This window comes from Alexandromys fortis, unplaced genomic scaffold (genome assembly GCF_014885135.2).
Source record: "Alexandromys fortis isolate MF-2015 unplaced genomic scaffold, M_Fortis_MF-2015_v1.1 scaffold_111, whole genome shotgun sequence".
NCBI classification, from domain to species: domain Eukaryota; kingdom Metazoa; phylum Chordata; class Mammalia; order Rodentia; family Cricetidae; genus Alexandromys; species Alexandromys fortis.
In genome coordinates this window covers 1,603,089-1,618,396 of record NW_026067996.1, presented here as the reverse complement: position 1 = coordinate 1,618,396, position 15,308 = coordinate 1,603,089, and the positions used below count along the sequence as shown (strand labels likewise).

General features: G+C 51.8%; 1 protein-coding gene across 2 annotated transcripts in view; it reads right to left on the bottom strand.

Annotated features, from left to right (window-relative positions):
* Slc6a6 (solute carrier family 6 member 6) overlaps positions 1 to 15,308 on the bottom strand; it is a 71,599-nt gene that overhangs the window by 40,982 nt on the left and 15,309 nt on the right. The window contains exon 1 of one of the 2 annotated variants that reach the window (XM_050160245.1): positions 3,379 to 3,509. The exons of the other annotated variant lie outside the window; for it this stretch is intronic. Within the exon in view, the coding sequence (XP_050016202.1) occupies positions 3,379 to 3,397 (19 nt within the window). The 5' untranslated portion in view covers positions 3,398 to 3,509. Of the gene's footprint in view, positions 1 to 3,378; positions 3,510 to 15,308 lie in introns of those variants that run through there. 2 annotated transcript variants of the gene reach the window in all.

Below are 15,308 nucleotides of genomic sequence, written 5' to 3'. Positions count from 1 at the left end.
AAGTTCTGTCTAGAAGAGCTGGGGGAAGAGAGCTCTGAGGGGAGGGGAAAGTACACACAAGGACAGTCACACTAGAGCCTGGAAGGGTGACTTAGTGGTTAAGAGCATCCAGAGGACCTGAATTCCGTTCCCAGCACCCACATGGCGGCTCAATATGATGCTCTCCTCTGGCCTTTGCAGGCACTGCATGGACATGGTACAGACATGCACACAGGCAAAAGACCCATAAAATGAATAAGCCAGGTATGATGGCGCACATCTTTAATCCCAGCATTCAGGAGGCAGAAGTAGGTGGATGTCTATGAGTTTGAGGCAGCCTGGTTTACACAGTGAGTTCCAGCAAGAGCTACACAGTGAGACCCTGTCTTGAAAACATAAACAAGCCAGGCTGTGGTAGCACACACCTTTAATTCCAGCACTTGGGAGGCAGAGGCAGGTAGATCTCCAAATTCAAGGCTGGCCTGGTCTACAAGAGCTAGTTCCCAGACAGGCCCCAAAGCTACAGAGAAACCCTATCTTGGAAGAAAAAAGAAAAGGGAAAAGAAAACCCAAAAGAAAAAAATAAGAAAGAAAAAAAGAAACCACAAACAAATAAGTAAATAAAATGTTAAAATAGCTATAGGGGCTGGAGAGATGGCTCAGTGGTTAAGAGCACTGACTGTTCTTCCAGAGGACCCGGGTTCAATGCCCAGCACCCACATGGCAGCTCACAACAGTCTGAAGATTCAGTTCCAGGGGATCTGACACCTTCACACCAATGCACATAAAATAAAGTTAAATAAACCATAAAAATATTTTAAAAAATAAATAAATAAAATATGTTGGACCTGGTAAATAGACAGTGGCCAGAGAATACCCGTCACTGTGGGCACAGGACCTCCAGTACTTGTTCAAACCTAGGTTTATAATACGTTTCCCACTGTCCCACTGACAGCTAAAACCCTTCCATTTTACAAGCCCCAGCTTTCCCTCCTTCAGGTTCAGGAAGAGGGTCTGAAGGGCCTACCTGGAGTGTTATGTGACTTTCTGGTCATTCAACCCCAACAGCCTGGAGCTACCTACTGCCCTCCTAAGCGGAGCCTCTCCCAGGATGGGTGGAAGGCAGCTGCCGCCGTTGTGTGCAAAGAAGGACCAATGGCCAGCTGACGTCCTTCCTCTTGGCCGAAGGTCCACCCCTGGTGATATGGGGAAGACAGTGCGGAGCTAGCACCAGACTCCAGAGAGAAAGGCAAGCTCTGCAAAGCACAGGGTCTCCCCCTTCTACAAACATGACTCCAGGCCTGGCACAAAGTGGCAGCTCTCCCTGGCAGCAGGAGGTGGCTGTGTGGAGACAAAGTCCCATCTGTCACCTGCCTGTCATCTTCTTGTTTGGTCTGCTTACAGGGTCATCCTATTGTTCCCTAAAATCAGAGATGGTGGGACAGCACGTCTTATTAAAACAGCACAAAAATTACGGGAAGTTCAGAGGAAAGACAGGAGGCAGAAAGAGGCTGCAAAGAGAGGGGTATAGGGAAGACCCTCCCCTCTGAGCTAGACACCCAAAGCCTAGGTTGGGGACTGGGGATTGGGGGAGTAACCTATTTTTCAAATGCCATTCAGCAGACTTCCAGCTTGTGGTAACAAAGCTAGGCAGGAGGAGAAGGTGGGGGAGGAAGGGAGAGAGAGGGGAGAGGGAGAGAAGGGAGGGCTAGAAGGGAGAGGCAGATGAAGGAGGGGAAAAGGGGGTGGGGACGAGGGAAAGGGAGAACGAGGAAGTAGGGAGGCCTGACCACACCACAGTATCTCCTAAGTGCTCTGGGCCAGGGCGTGCGCACCTGGAGACAGTACACACAAAGCTTCAGGGACGCCTGGCTCCTGGCCTGGCCGGCCACCTGTCTTCTTAGTTCCTAGGTGGACATGCTCTTGGCTCTGAAGGGGCAGCTTTGCTCCTCCCCCCTTTCTCCTCCCCCCTCAGCAGAGGAGCCGGGGAGCGTGAGTCAGCAGGCATTGGCTCCTGGCACTGACTCACCCAGCTACAGAGCTGTCATTCACCTCCAGCAGTGTCACTTCCCCAGCATCTGGGCCCCCGGGCCTCTCGCGGTGGGGGTGGGGCACCAGGGTCCTGGGGCGGGCACTGTGGAGCCCAGGATCATCTCTGGAGGGAGGCCTCTGCCCCTCTCACAAACCTACCCCCTTGTGTCCTCTGTGACAGGGAGGAAGGGCCCTGCTCTTGCTCTGCAGGACCACAAGAGAAGCCCCAAGCAGAAGCTCCAAGCATTAGGTCACTTTGTGACCCTTGACACTGCCAAGCCCCTTAAGTTGTCACCCGTGCTGTCTGAAACCATGACTTCACGGAGAGAAGTCTGTGCTAGGTGGCCTCAGGCAAGTTACTACTCTTGAGCCTCAGCCTTACCCCCTGTGCAGTGGGCACGAAGTCTGGGCGCAGTGTGCAATGTTTCTAAGTACTCCCCTCCCCACAGTGCTCCTCTTTCAATGCTTCGTTTTCCCCACAGGAAGGGCCTCCTTCCTTCTTTCCTGGAATCAAAGCATCTATCAGACTATGACCTAAGATCATGGCAGGAGCAATCACCCTCGGTTCTGAGCAAATGGGAAGCTATGTGTGCTTCCCCGCCCCCACTCCCAGGAGCTGAAGCCCTCCATGGGATGCCTTCTCTCACCCCACACCTGGGCTCGAGTGTCCTTGACCAGGGACACTAGACCATCCAAGAGAAATGCACAGAACCCTCACCGGGGTGATGGGTGACGGCCGGCCTCCAGAGCAAGGTCTCATGGCCCTATTGTGTCACTGGGCTGTGCTCAGCCATCTGCCACCTCTCCCACCAAGAGTCCCAGCTGCCTCCTGACACACTGAACACATCAGAGTGGTGAGGACCCAGTTGATGCCTGCAGCGCCAGAGGGCAAAGCGCAGAGATAGACAGGGCAAAAGAGAGTGACCTGGAACCTGTTCTTGACCTCAGAGCACAACTTCCCCAAGAAGATGATGATCTTTTGTTGTTTTGGAGAGCCCCGAATCTTAGCTTCAATTTCTATTATACAACACATTCCCTGGGCTGCTCTCCACACGACTCTGAGGTGAACTTGCTGGGGTGTTTCCCCAAAGGTTTGTCGAGCACCAGGGAATTCCCTTGGAAGCTGCACAATAGGGCCTCAGAAAGCCCGGCACATCTATACACAATCCACTCTGTAGAAGAGAGGAAACCAAGGACCTAGCCCCCACAGACTCTGCCGAGGGGGGCCCAACATGGATCACCGCAGGAGACATGCTCCAGAGAGGGAACTGGAGAGAGGAGAGGGGAGTGGGGGCACTCCTCATACCCCCACCCTGCGGGTAGGGTATAGTAGGTGCCAGAGGCAGAGAATAAACTCCTATTGCAAACCTGGGTGCACGGGATTCATATCTAACTCTGTCAGGATGACGGACGTTGGTGCAGCGGGTGGCGGTGGCAGCGGCTTCCAGGGCTACAAGATGGTGCCTAACACCAGCTACTGCTTGGCTAGAAGAAAAACTCAGCGTTAAAATCCATGTGGGGACTACCTAGAAGTGGACACAAATCATCCGTGTCTTCCTCTGTGCACAGGGCATCTCCCAGGGCAACCCCCAGCACTTGCCTCTCCACTGCTAGCCTGGGTAAGCACTGTGATGTCCACCCAGGGCACAGCACTGCTTTCTCACCACCTGTCACCCAGGTGGCATCCTAAGATGCAGCCACACCAGCCGCTGGAGACTCCTCAGAGGCATGTCCCCAGCTCACTTCTAGCAAATTCTAGCTAGTAGCCAGGTCAGCCCAGCTCAAGAATTAGTAGTGGCTCCCAGCTGCCTAAAGAGCTCTCTCGGCATGTCACCTGAAATCTAAGCTTCTCCAACCTCTTCTGTCTGGTCCTGGGTGGGTGACCCCTTTTGAGAACCAGGACTACCCAGGACTGCCACACTCTCCTGGCATTCCTCTTTCTGGCTGGAAGCTTTTAGAGCACCCATGTTTAAGGATAGCCCACTCAGAATGGAAGCCCCCTTGGTCATCCCAGATCCTGCCCCAGCACGCCTACCAAGTCACCTGGGCTGGGCTCTGGTGAAGAGCTGGGAAACTCTGGGCAAAGTTTCAAGAACTGCTTGAGAAACCTTGATGTCTTCATTTTGTTTTTGACACAGGGTCTCACTGTGTAGTCCTGGCAGGCCTGAAACTCATCATATAAACCAGGCTGGCCTTGAACTTGTGGCGATCCATCTGCTTCTGCCTCCCAATGAAAGATGTGTGCTACCTACCACTCCCAGGCAGCCAGTCTTTGGTTTGATGGTCTGGAGAACCCTGGGACATAAGCTCGGGTGTGGGTACCAGGACCCATCTGTACCTATTGACTCAGTCTTAAAGGTGGAGCCCAGAAATCTCACCTGCTACATCCTCTTCCCAGGAGTCTTAGAATCAAGGCTGGGAAGGGTGGGATTGTAAACTGGGAGGCACCGGATAAAATGTCAAACAAAGCTGACCGGTGGAAGAGCCGTTGTTTGGCTGGTGCAGTGCACATGTGCCAGGGTGCATGCAACCGGGGCTGGGGAAGAGGGGCTGGACAGAGGCAGGCAAAGCTGAAGGCTTTTCAGTTCCTTCTGTGGTGGCTCTTCCAACTCTAGACAGGGCCACAAACTTCACCTGCCTCAACTGGAAGGAATTCGAGAGACAAAGATGAGGACTGTTGGGGTAGCTTCTGGGACTAGGCAGTTAGGTGGGGGCTGCCTGTCCGATCCAAGAGGAAAGTGTCAGAGGTTACCCCCAACCACAGTGGGTAGCCAGGGCTACAGAAGTTCCCCCTCAGCTCAGCATCTCAGCAAGGGCAGAAGATAGTTGGGCTAGCCTCTCATAGATGGCACCATATCACAGGGACGTGTCTGGGATTTGTAGGAGAGGGGACACCATTTCCTACTGTTCTTTTACAGTAGAAAAAAAATATTCCCAGCCAGAGAAACACCGCTATGGAATGCCAACAACAGGGCAGACCTTGGAGGCCTTGGGCTCCATTGCGAAGACAGACTACCCCTCACTGAAGTGAGGTTAAACCAGCTGGTTGAGGAACCTGATACCCGGAGCCCCACTGTCCTCCTCCCACACATAGACACACTGGTCTCTCTCAGGCAGAGAGCAGTCATAAAGCAGTCCCTGGAGCATGGGCCTTGCTTAGCAGCTCTGTTGGGATTCGGTGGCACCAGAGGTCCTAAGAGCAGCACCTGGCATTGCAGGGTCTCCAAAGCCCCAGCTGACAAGAAAGTGACAGAGTGATCAACATTCTCCCTAAACCTTTGGCAGCCAGAACTTGGGCACAGCCCTGCTTAGTGTCTGATTGGCTCCCTCACTGTCTGGGCTCAAATATGGGGTGTTACCATAACACCCCACCTCCTCCATTGCCCGTCCCTGACCCCTGTTTTATGTCAGTCATTTTTGATCTCCTCAAGGAGGTGCCCAATGTGGAGGGCTGAGGACATACATCTTCCCTTCCCAAAGAGCTTTGTCCCTATGGCTGTGTAGACTCACAGGCTGTGTTTATCTGGGACAAAGCCTTCACCAGCTGGTACTACTGGGGGAGACAGGGTCCCAAGTATTACAGATTTTTTTGTCTTTTTCTACAATGCTGGGAATGTAGCCCAGAGATCCAAATGCTAGGCAAGTGCTTTGCCAGCAAGATGCACCCCAGTCCATTTCGACTTTTTTGTTATTAAAAATGTTTTCTTGGGGCCAAAGAGATACATGGCTCGGTAGTAAAGAGTACTGGCTGCTCTTCTGGAAGACCAGGGTTCAATTTCCAGCACCTACACGGCAGCTCACAACTGTCTGTCATTACAGTTCCAGGAGATCTGATACTCTCACACCAATGCACACAAGATAAAGTTAAAAAATGTTTCTCTTTTCCATCAAGGGGAAAATAACTAAAAAAATCTCCAAGGGGCTGAAGAGATGGGTTAGTAGTAAAGAGTACTTATTCCTCTGGCAGTAAACTAGTTTGGTGGCTCCCCACCCTCTGTAACTCCAGTTCCAGGGGATCTAATGCCCTCTTCTGGCCATTGTGAGCACTGCACCCACATGGTACACATACATATATATATATATATACAGGCACATTCATATACATAAAATAAAAATAAACTTTAAAAAAATCTCTATAAGGGGGCTTGGGGTATGGTTCAGTGGCAGAGCTTATGTATTATACACATAATACACAGAGCCTCTGGTTGCACCCTCTGGGGGAGGGGGAATTCTCACCTATTACCACCATGCAGGCCCTAGCAATTCGCAGTGGGGTATACCACCACACACCCCAGTGTATTTCTGGCTCTCCCCTTCCTCAACGTTACCTCCTCAGAGAAACCATCCCTGCCCAGCCTACACCTATCTCCCAGCAATGTGGCTATGGTTCCCCAGCAGTAATCCTGTACCTTCTCTGGTGGCCTCAGATTGCTTTCTGTTCCAGGGCAGGGGCTGGGCCTGCCCCAGGTGCACTGAGAAGAACCTGGGCTGGCTGTAGTCATAGCAACCCTTTGTTCCTCTAATTCCAACTGTTTTCCTATGGTTGAAATAATAACTGCAGCTGACATGCGGCCACACAGCTCTGGGTGCTTTATATAATTCCACCTAATAACCGTGTTTTTTTTTTAATCAGGCTAAATATTTCCCCTTCTTCCCTTAAATCCTCCTCCAGTGATTGCTGCCGCTCACTTATCTCCTAATTAGTCCAAAGGTAATGGGACTTCAGAGCACCTTAGCCTGCAGGGACAAAAATCACTCTGCCAATGTCCTAGGCACATGGAGAGACACCCACAGGCTCAGCCGGTACATTCCAGGCTCACGGCATCCAACCCTTACTGCCAGTGGGATGAGAGCCATCACCCCACTTTGGAGATGCCCAACCAAAGCTCATGAGGCTAAGCCACTTGACTGAGGTTTACACAGCCAGGAAGAAGCACGCTCCCGAGTCTTGAATCCTTAACTGCTGAGCTCAGGGTTATTTCCAGGTTATCGCCTTTAACCACCCAAAGTCCTACTCCCTTCAACTTGGTACAGGAAAATACCGACATGTCTAAAGGCAGAGGGGCCACTTTGCAAATTAAACCCCCCCTCCCAAACTAAAGAACCCAAGTCTCCAAACCACAGTTGCTTTCGCAGGCCGGATGCAGCCACGTGTCATGGTGGCTGTGTGGCAGCTGGTAGTGACAGCAGCAACAGACACCCATATGCCACCCAGGCCTTGCTAAGTGTTCTTCCACTTAATTATACCCAGAACAGGTGAAAGTCAGCGAGACCAGCTGTGACTGCAAAGAACTGACCCTCCAGCTAAGAAAGAGGGCTTGTTTTCAATCATTAAGTTTAACCAGGTTAACACAAGCAAGAGGATAAAGTCCAGGGAATGGCTCCTCTCCAAGACTAATGGTGGAGACGGCCAACTTGAGGGGCTGCCCCAGCCTAAGCCTTTCCTGTAAAGGGACTGCCTCTCCCCACCCCCTGCCTGCCCCTACAGTGCCCCCACCCCTCACCTTCCCTGAGCTGTCACTCTGAGCTCTCGGCGCAGACACTCAGACTCTCTCCAGGATCCCACCCTCGGCAGCCCAAGGCATAATCAGCTTAGTCATGGATACAGCTTGGGCCACCCAAAAAAAGGTCTCCTTTTCCTCCTTGGGGGCAAGGATACCTGTGATTTAGGCCACAGCTATAAATAGCCCCTAACTTCATCCTTTTTAATTGACTCATCTATTTATTTGGTCAAGGAGTTCCTTCTGACCCCTCCCCCACCATGGCCGAGTTCTACATTAATACTTCTTCCTGACATCACATGACTGATGCCTGGAAAGGGGGGGGGTCCCTCCCCTGGCTGCTGCAGCTTTGCTCTCTGAAGTCCATAGCAGGTGACACCTCCTTTTGAGAATCTGGTCCCCAGATTCTACTGGCCTCCTCCTCCTCCTCAGCCTCACCTAGATTTTAACTGGAACTTAATGGGTCACTGGCCATCTGAATGGTGGCCTCTGGACCCTGGCTTCTCCCTGAGGACCTCAGTAGCATCATCTGCTAAATGGACCATCTCGAATTATACAAGACAAGGCTGGAGGAAGGGACTCAGCACAAGATCAGATTCACCCTGGGAGACATCACACACCCTCTGCCCCGGAAGATCAACCGGCTTTTATTTCATGAACTTTTCAAACAAGCACTGACTTTGACCAGGCCCTTCTCAACTCTGTGAAAGGAAGAAACAAACCCACCAGGAAAACACCGGATAATCTGGTTCTCCAACACACTGGGTGTCAAGCGAGCATCAGCAGCGAGGTTCTCTATGGCCCACCCCAAGCCCTGTGGAACGTCTGACTAGGTAAGACTGAGAACAGTGTTCCTCCCAGGACCTCCAGCCAACGTGACTCTTGCGGCTGAGTTGGGGTGAGAGCCAGTTGTGCTTTTCCATCTCGGACACCCGTCATCAAAACAGTTACCTAACAGCTGCAAGCTCCAGCCACAGAACATGGCCACTGGTCTCCACAGTCTGGTTCCCCAAAGCAGAGCAAGACCAACCCCTGGACACAACACCCAGCCTTGAGGTCACCAGGTGAGAGTCCCCTCCCCTGCCCAGAAGATAAGCCAGGCCAAGACACGCCTTTCTCAGCTTCCTGAAAGTTTCTCTTTGCTTTCGCTCTCGGCACGCCAAGCGTTGACACACATGCCGCTTCCTCTAAGGGTAATAATGCCCTTCCGGTTTTCTGCCCACCTGTTGCTTAAGACCTCGGGACATAGTTCATGCGTCCAGAGCATCCTTACAGGGGTGAGGCTCGATGCTGGAGTGCGTGCCTGGCTGTGGGAAGCCATGGTTTCCATGCCTAGCACATGCACACAGGCACACATACTCACCGCAGCTTCAGACTCCCATTGCCCTGGAAATCTCCAGACTCAGCAGTCTGTCACCCACCTCAGAGTCCATGGGACACAGCAAAGGCAAAGCCACGGGAAAGCCCACTACATTTGTTTTTAGAGACAGTCTCGTGTAGCTGAGGCTGGCCTTAACCTCGCTGTGTAGCTAAGGATAGCCATGAGCTCCTAATCCTCCCAGGGGCTGGGATTTCAAACATACACGCCCACACCAGCAAAAGCCAACAGTTTTTGATGACCGACAACCAGACTTTCGATTCTCACTTTTCATATACATCAGAGAGTTTCCCCCAAACTTCCCCTGCCATCTAGCACTCTTAGCAGCCCTGGTCTTTCCACAGGATAGCAAAGCAAGAAACAGATGAAAAGTAAACTTTCTCAAAGACTGGAAAGGTCAAAGGGAAGGGAAAGTCAAGATCCAGCCCCAAGCAGAGAAGGTAAGCTGAGATGACATTTCTCCTTGGCCATAGGACCCAGGCATCAGTCAGCCTGGAGAAGGTCATTGTCTCACCTGGGTGTGATGGCTCACACCTAGAATATATCCCAGCAGCCAGGAAGCTGAGGCAGGAGGATGGCTGTAAGTTCCAAGCCAGCCAGAGCTGTACAGCAGAACCCTGCCTCAAAAGAACAAAGGCCACTCTAGTTCTGCCTCTTTTAGGGTGACAGATGACTCTGAATGTCTCCAAGAGCAATGCTCTGTGACCACAGTTCAAAAGCTGCATCATAGGAGACACAGGCTTTTAAAAATAGACTCTGGGGCTGGAGAGATGGCTCAGTGGTTAAGAGCGCTGGCTGCTCTTGCAGAGGACCCACAGAATGGCACACAGAGAGGTGCATGTGAACGCTGACTGAGTCAGGGCTCTGTATTTTCCCTGGCAATCCTATCCAGTGACCCAAGGGATCCCTGCGTTATCCACACCCCAGCACAAAACACAAAGCCTAGTATAATACCAGAGTTTGAATACTCAGGCTGCCTGTTGTGAAAAACAAGGTCTCACGCTCTCCCTCCCCAGGTCCCTCCTCTTCTTCCCACTCCCATGGAGTCTCTTTCCTGCTGGCTATGGAGCCCTTTGAAGTCCTCTGGGCTTTCCCTCTTCAGGTATTCATTACTGAGGGAATGCCATAAAACGACAGACATCCCACCTTCTGCTAGCCTGCTCTCCTGACAGACATTACCAATCAATTGTGGCATTGTTCCCACTGATCCGGCACCAGCCTTAGATAAAAGACAGATAAAAGACAAGACAAAGCCCTGTAAGAGAACCGATCAAGGGCTCCAGCTGAAAATCCCAAGACAACTTTTTAGAGAACAGCAAAAACAAGAGTCTGGGGGCGACGGGTAGGACTGCAGGAAGGAGTGGAGGGATGAGGACAGAGGCAGAGAGAGTCCGCCTGGGAAAAGATAGGCAGAGGGAGGTGTGCCATGCTGGGGCCGAGACTCAAGCAGGGGTTGGGACCTGGGCGGGATCCGTGCTCCTCGCAAGGAAGAACACTTGGCACCAAGAGGGAGGTTCCTTGGACCAGGACACCCAGCCCCTAAGTGACAATGGGACTTCACATCTGGTCATTCCCACCCAAAATGCCTTTCTGGAAACAAGTGACGCTCCCCATCCCCCAGGTTTTCAGTGGGAAAGTGGCGGCTGTCCAAGGTGCCTCACTGAAGGGTGGGAAACAGCTAAAGACAGCATAAAGGCTCTCCTTCCAGGGATCCTGAATCCAGCCCCTCCTGCAGACCAGGCACCCAGGGACTGGCTGGTAACAGGTGAGCAGGTGGAACCTGGCGTTTGTGGGGAAATCCATGTCACAGCAGCTACAGTATGGGAAACAAGAGCCAGACTGTCCAGACTGCCTTCTGGGGCCTCAGTTTTCCCACCTGTGACATGGGTCAGACTATGGGAGTGCCCAGTACAGTAAAGCATTGTGAAAACGACAGCTCTGTCCCTGTCTGTGTGTGCTGACTTCTTCAAAACAGCAGGGCCCAATCACACCAGCAACAGGAAGGTGTAGCAACGACAGCTACTGTTTATTGAGCAACTGCTATATCCCTGTTGCTGTACCAAAACTTTTGGTTTTTCTTTCCTTTCCCTCTCAGAAGGCTGCAATGCATGACTTCATACCCATTTTGACAAAGGTCAGAGGAGGCAGGGATATGTTCAGGGTTACCAGAGAGTGGAGTTTATTTTTAACTTCCTACTGTTGATGGGTTTTTGTTTTGTTTCTGGGGTTTTCAGGTCTTCTCCCAATGAGGAAGGCTAGTTGGGGTGCAAGGTTTTGAATCTTCTCTTCTCGAGGGCCCCAAAGGCAGAGAAGTCGCTAAAGTGAGGCTGCCACTTCCCAGTGCCCCAAAGCTGTCACGGATGTCAGGCAGGAGGGGCAAAGAATATGGTTTCTGGAGAAACAGAGATTTGAAATTGGGGTCTGCACATCTTTAAAAGGGGCACCCCAGGATAGAAGTGCGCCTGAGCGGCAGAGCTTGAGGAGCGCATGCGCCCTGGGTTCCCTCCCATGTAGGGAAGGGGACGACTTCTACACTGCATCAAGATACGCCTTGTGCAACCACAGTCAGGTCGTCAGACGGAAAAACTTAGAGCTGGCTCCTGCAGCTGAGCCGGTACCGTCACCCCACTGAGTCCTGAAGGTAGGGTCTCCACAGTGGGGATCTGGGGAAGCTCCATGCTGGGACACTTGCCTAGCCTGCTGAGGCCCTGAGTTCCATCCCCGACACTCGGCCCCCTTCCCAAAAGGGATGATCTATTACACATAATAAATATAGTTTATTACAAAATAGAAGCAGGCATTGTTCACTATAGACTGTTTTATCAGAAAGAGTAACAACTTCTTATCGACTTCCAATTTTCAGTTATCCTCCTGCCTCCGGCTCCCGAGTCTGGGATCACGGACATGTGTCACCACTCCTGGATCATAGTATTCTTTTGATCCTTCTTTTCCCCCTTAATTCAAAGATGACAGTTTCATTAGAGTTTAAAGAAAATGTCCAGGACAGGCCAGCTAGAAGTCGGAGCGACCGCTCGGAGGACAGGAATGGAGAAGGAAGGAAGCCACGCTGTTTGAGATGAACTGGAATGGAAGACAAGCAGCCACACGGCAGGGAGGGAGACCTGAGAGAGTGAGGAAGCTCAGAACATCCGTGGGGTCTAGTTAGCATCCAAAGGACAGAGGCAGAAAAAGGAAAATGTACCTCATGGGGGCTTGTGAGAACTGGGTCTCATGTATTCTTTTTAAGAATTGTTTGCTAGCCCCGCCCACAATTGAGACTATGCCTGGTCTCAATTCCAGAGGAAAACGCTGGCCAGATACCTGTGGTCCCACCTACTCAGAAGGCTGAGGCAGAGGGATGGCTAGGGCATAGCAGTTTCAGACCAGCCTAGACAACATAGCAGGACCCCAGTCTTTTGCCTTTTCTGTTTCTCTGTGTAGCCACCCTGGCTGTTCTGGAACTCTGCTCACAGAGACCTGTCTGCCTCTGGCTCCCTAGTGCTGGGATTAAAAGGCGTGTGCCACCACTATCTGACTCCAGATCTTTTATCGTAATAAAACAAAACAAAACAAACAAAAAAAAAAACAGGGTCTTACTCTGCAGCCCTGACTGGCCTCAGACTCCGGGCTACAGCAGAGACCTTCATGCCTCAGTCTCCTGTGTGGTAGGATGACTGATATGTTCCACTTCCGGCAGCTTATGGACACGTGTGTACGCACACACACCACTCCATTATACTGTGGTCACCCCTGCATGGTGGGAAAAGGGTGACTTCCCCCCTTCTTTTAGTACTTTCTATGTTCAAAACATGACTTTTATCATCAGGGTAAACACACAAATGCCATTTTCTCACTGACGACTCCCCTACAAAGCAGGAGCTGAGGCAGCACTTTCCAGAGGATAACTGGAGTCCACAGACAAGCAGGAGGTATGCCTGCTCACAGTCTCTTCCTTAGAGTATCTAGCACCCTAAAAGGACAAGCACCCCAGAAGTGGACATCTCAGGGGGCAGCACCCTGAAAGGTGAACTTGCCTCTTCAATTGAGGGGGGTGTCGCTGCTCTAGGGACCTCTTTGATGTGATAATTCTATGTGGGATGCTTAGCACTAATTCTGTTAGTCCTACTGAGCCCATAAAACTCCCCTGGGCTCACCAAGTCTCCATCCATGTCACCTGCAGTGGACCGCAGTTCTCCTGGCTTGACATGACATCTCCATTTTATAGTGGGGAGTCTGAGACTCAGAGATATTTGGTGATTCCCTTCAAGGTCACACATCAGGCACAGACTGGGGCTAGGCAGGGGGCTTTGTTGTTTGTTCTGTGCTTCTGGAGAAGGCGACCCAGGCCTTATACAGACCCACTGAGCCACATCCCAGTCCGGAAGCCAGAATGAGCCTGGACCTGCCTGACTCCTCAGCATTATGCTCCCCACCGTAAGGCTGAAAAGATATTATCTCACCCTTCTCAGCTGGAAACCCAAAGGCCAGAGGCCCCACGTGATGTGCGAGGGTGGGCCACACCCAGAGCTCAAGTGCGTATCATTCCTGCATGATATGCTCCCTGCAAATCCACGTGGCGGGTGGAAGGGAGGCCATGAGCCTTTCCAGAAAGAGCAAGCCAGGAGGGCCACACAGGAGTAGTGTGGGGCCGTGAGGGCCAAAGTGCCCTGCAGCCTGGTCTACATCTGGGACTGGCACTGAGGAGCAGCCCGGCCTCCATCTGCTCTCTGCCTATGAGGCTGCCAGGCCCCAAGGGGTCAGCCACTAGCACAAGACTCTTTATCTAGAAACAGAACTCACATTCCAGCCTCGAAGCAAGCACAGGCCTCCTTGGCTTCCACTATCCTTGGCTGTTCATTAACCAGGGGCAGGAAGGCCTTGGGAAGGGAAAGGGGCTGGGCCTGAGGGGACTCCCTGCCTATGGCGAGGGCAGTAGGCCAGTGCCACCAAGTGGGCACCAGAGTCGGGCAAATGGATTCAGAGTTGTGGGAACCTGGGAGGTGCTCCTTTATCCCTGAGCCTAGGTTTCCCAATCTGCGCAAAGGATATATCAGTACCTAGTATCCGGCTCGACTCAAAGTCCACTCCCAACTTGCTGGGGGGTGCAACCATGCCTGGCACTCAGTAAGCATTCCACCTGTTCATCTACCATTTTTAGAGAAAGAACAAGAATTCCTTCTTCCTACGACTCTTGAGGCCGTAACATGGCCCTTGGGGTTGTAACCAGGTAATGTGTTACACTTCCGGGCAAGTCTAGTACCTGCTGACAATAAGTGTCCCCGACACATGGCCATTACAGTGAAGACTGAGCACAGCAGAGCGGGTTATCCATCCACTCAGCTGCTCAGAGAGGTCTTCTCAGCCTCTGGGGATGGGCACGTCTGACATCAGAGAACCTATGGTCTCTAGTCGGCTGTTTGCGACCAAAACAGGAGCACACTGGGCCAGGGAGAGTGAGAAAAAGTGCAATCGGACCCAGCCACTAGGGGCAGTTACCAGGGGACTCGAGAGCTCTACAGATGTCCCCAAGCTGATCATGCCCCAGCCCTGTACCAGTGAGAGACCTTCCTTGGGAACTGAGAGTACAGCTCAGGATAGAGCATTGTTTCCACCCAAGGGCTCTGCCGCAGAACCCAGAGAAGAAAAGAGAGAGAGAGAGAAAGAGTGACGGGGAGGGAAGGAGATTAGATATTAAGAGAGCTCTACCCAGGAAGGTGGAGTTCTCCTACTTGAGAGCAGGGTCCACAGGTGGGTCACAAGATTGATAGAGTGGCAGGACAGGGGAGTGGCTGGCAGATGGCAGGGCAAGAACTTGGAACATTCTCGAGAGCTGTATACACCCTCCACATCAAGATTAAAAGGACCTCAAAGTCCCGAATTTAAAATCAACTCAGTCTGAAAACAACATCAAAATCCTCCTTCTGGGCACCCTTACAACTCTGAGCCAGAAGAAAGGGGAAAAACTAAAGAGACGAAAAAGCAAGCTATAGTGAGCACCAAGACAGTCAGCAGACTAGATATGAGAACTATGTCAATGTTAAATGTCCGGGGCTGATAACTGGGCTGTGGTTACGTAAGACGAAGGCCTCGCTCTTACGAAATACGTGAAGGACTAGGGGAAGGGGCACCCCATTTGTGAATTACTCCCCAATGATTCAGCAAAAATACTATTCGTGTGGCTCTTCATAGGACAGACAGCAGTGGGTGTGGATAAAACACCCTGGCCAGCAATAACACTAGGACCATCAGTGTGAAGGGCGTCAGATATTCACTGAGATCTCGGAACGTTGCTGAACATTTTGAGTTTTGTTCTAATAGATCCTTCAGTGAAGCTGGGGCTATAGTTCAGTGGTAGGGCTCAGAATGAGCACCCCTCCATCCCCAGCAGCACGCGCATGCGCGCGCACGCCCCCCCCCCC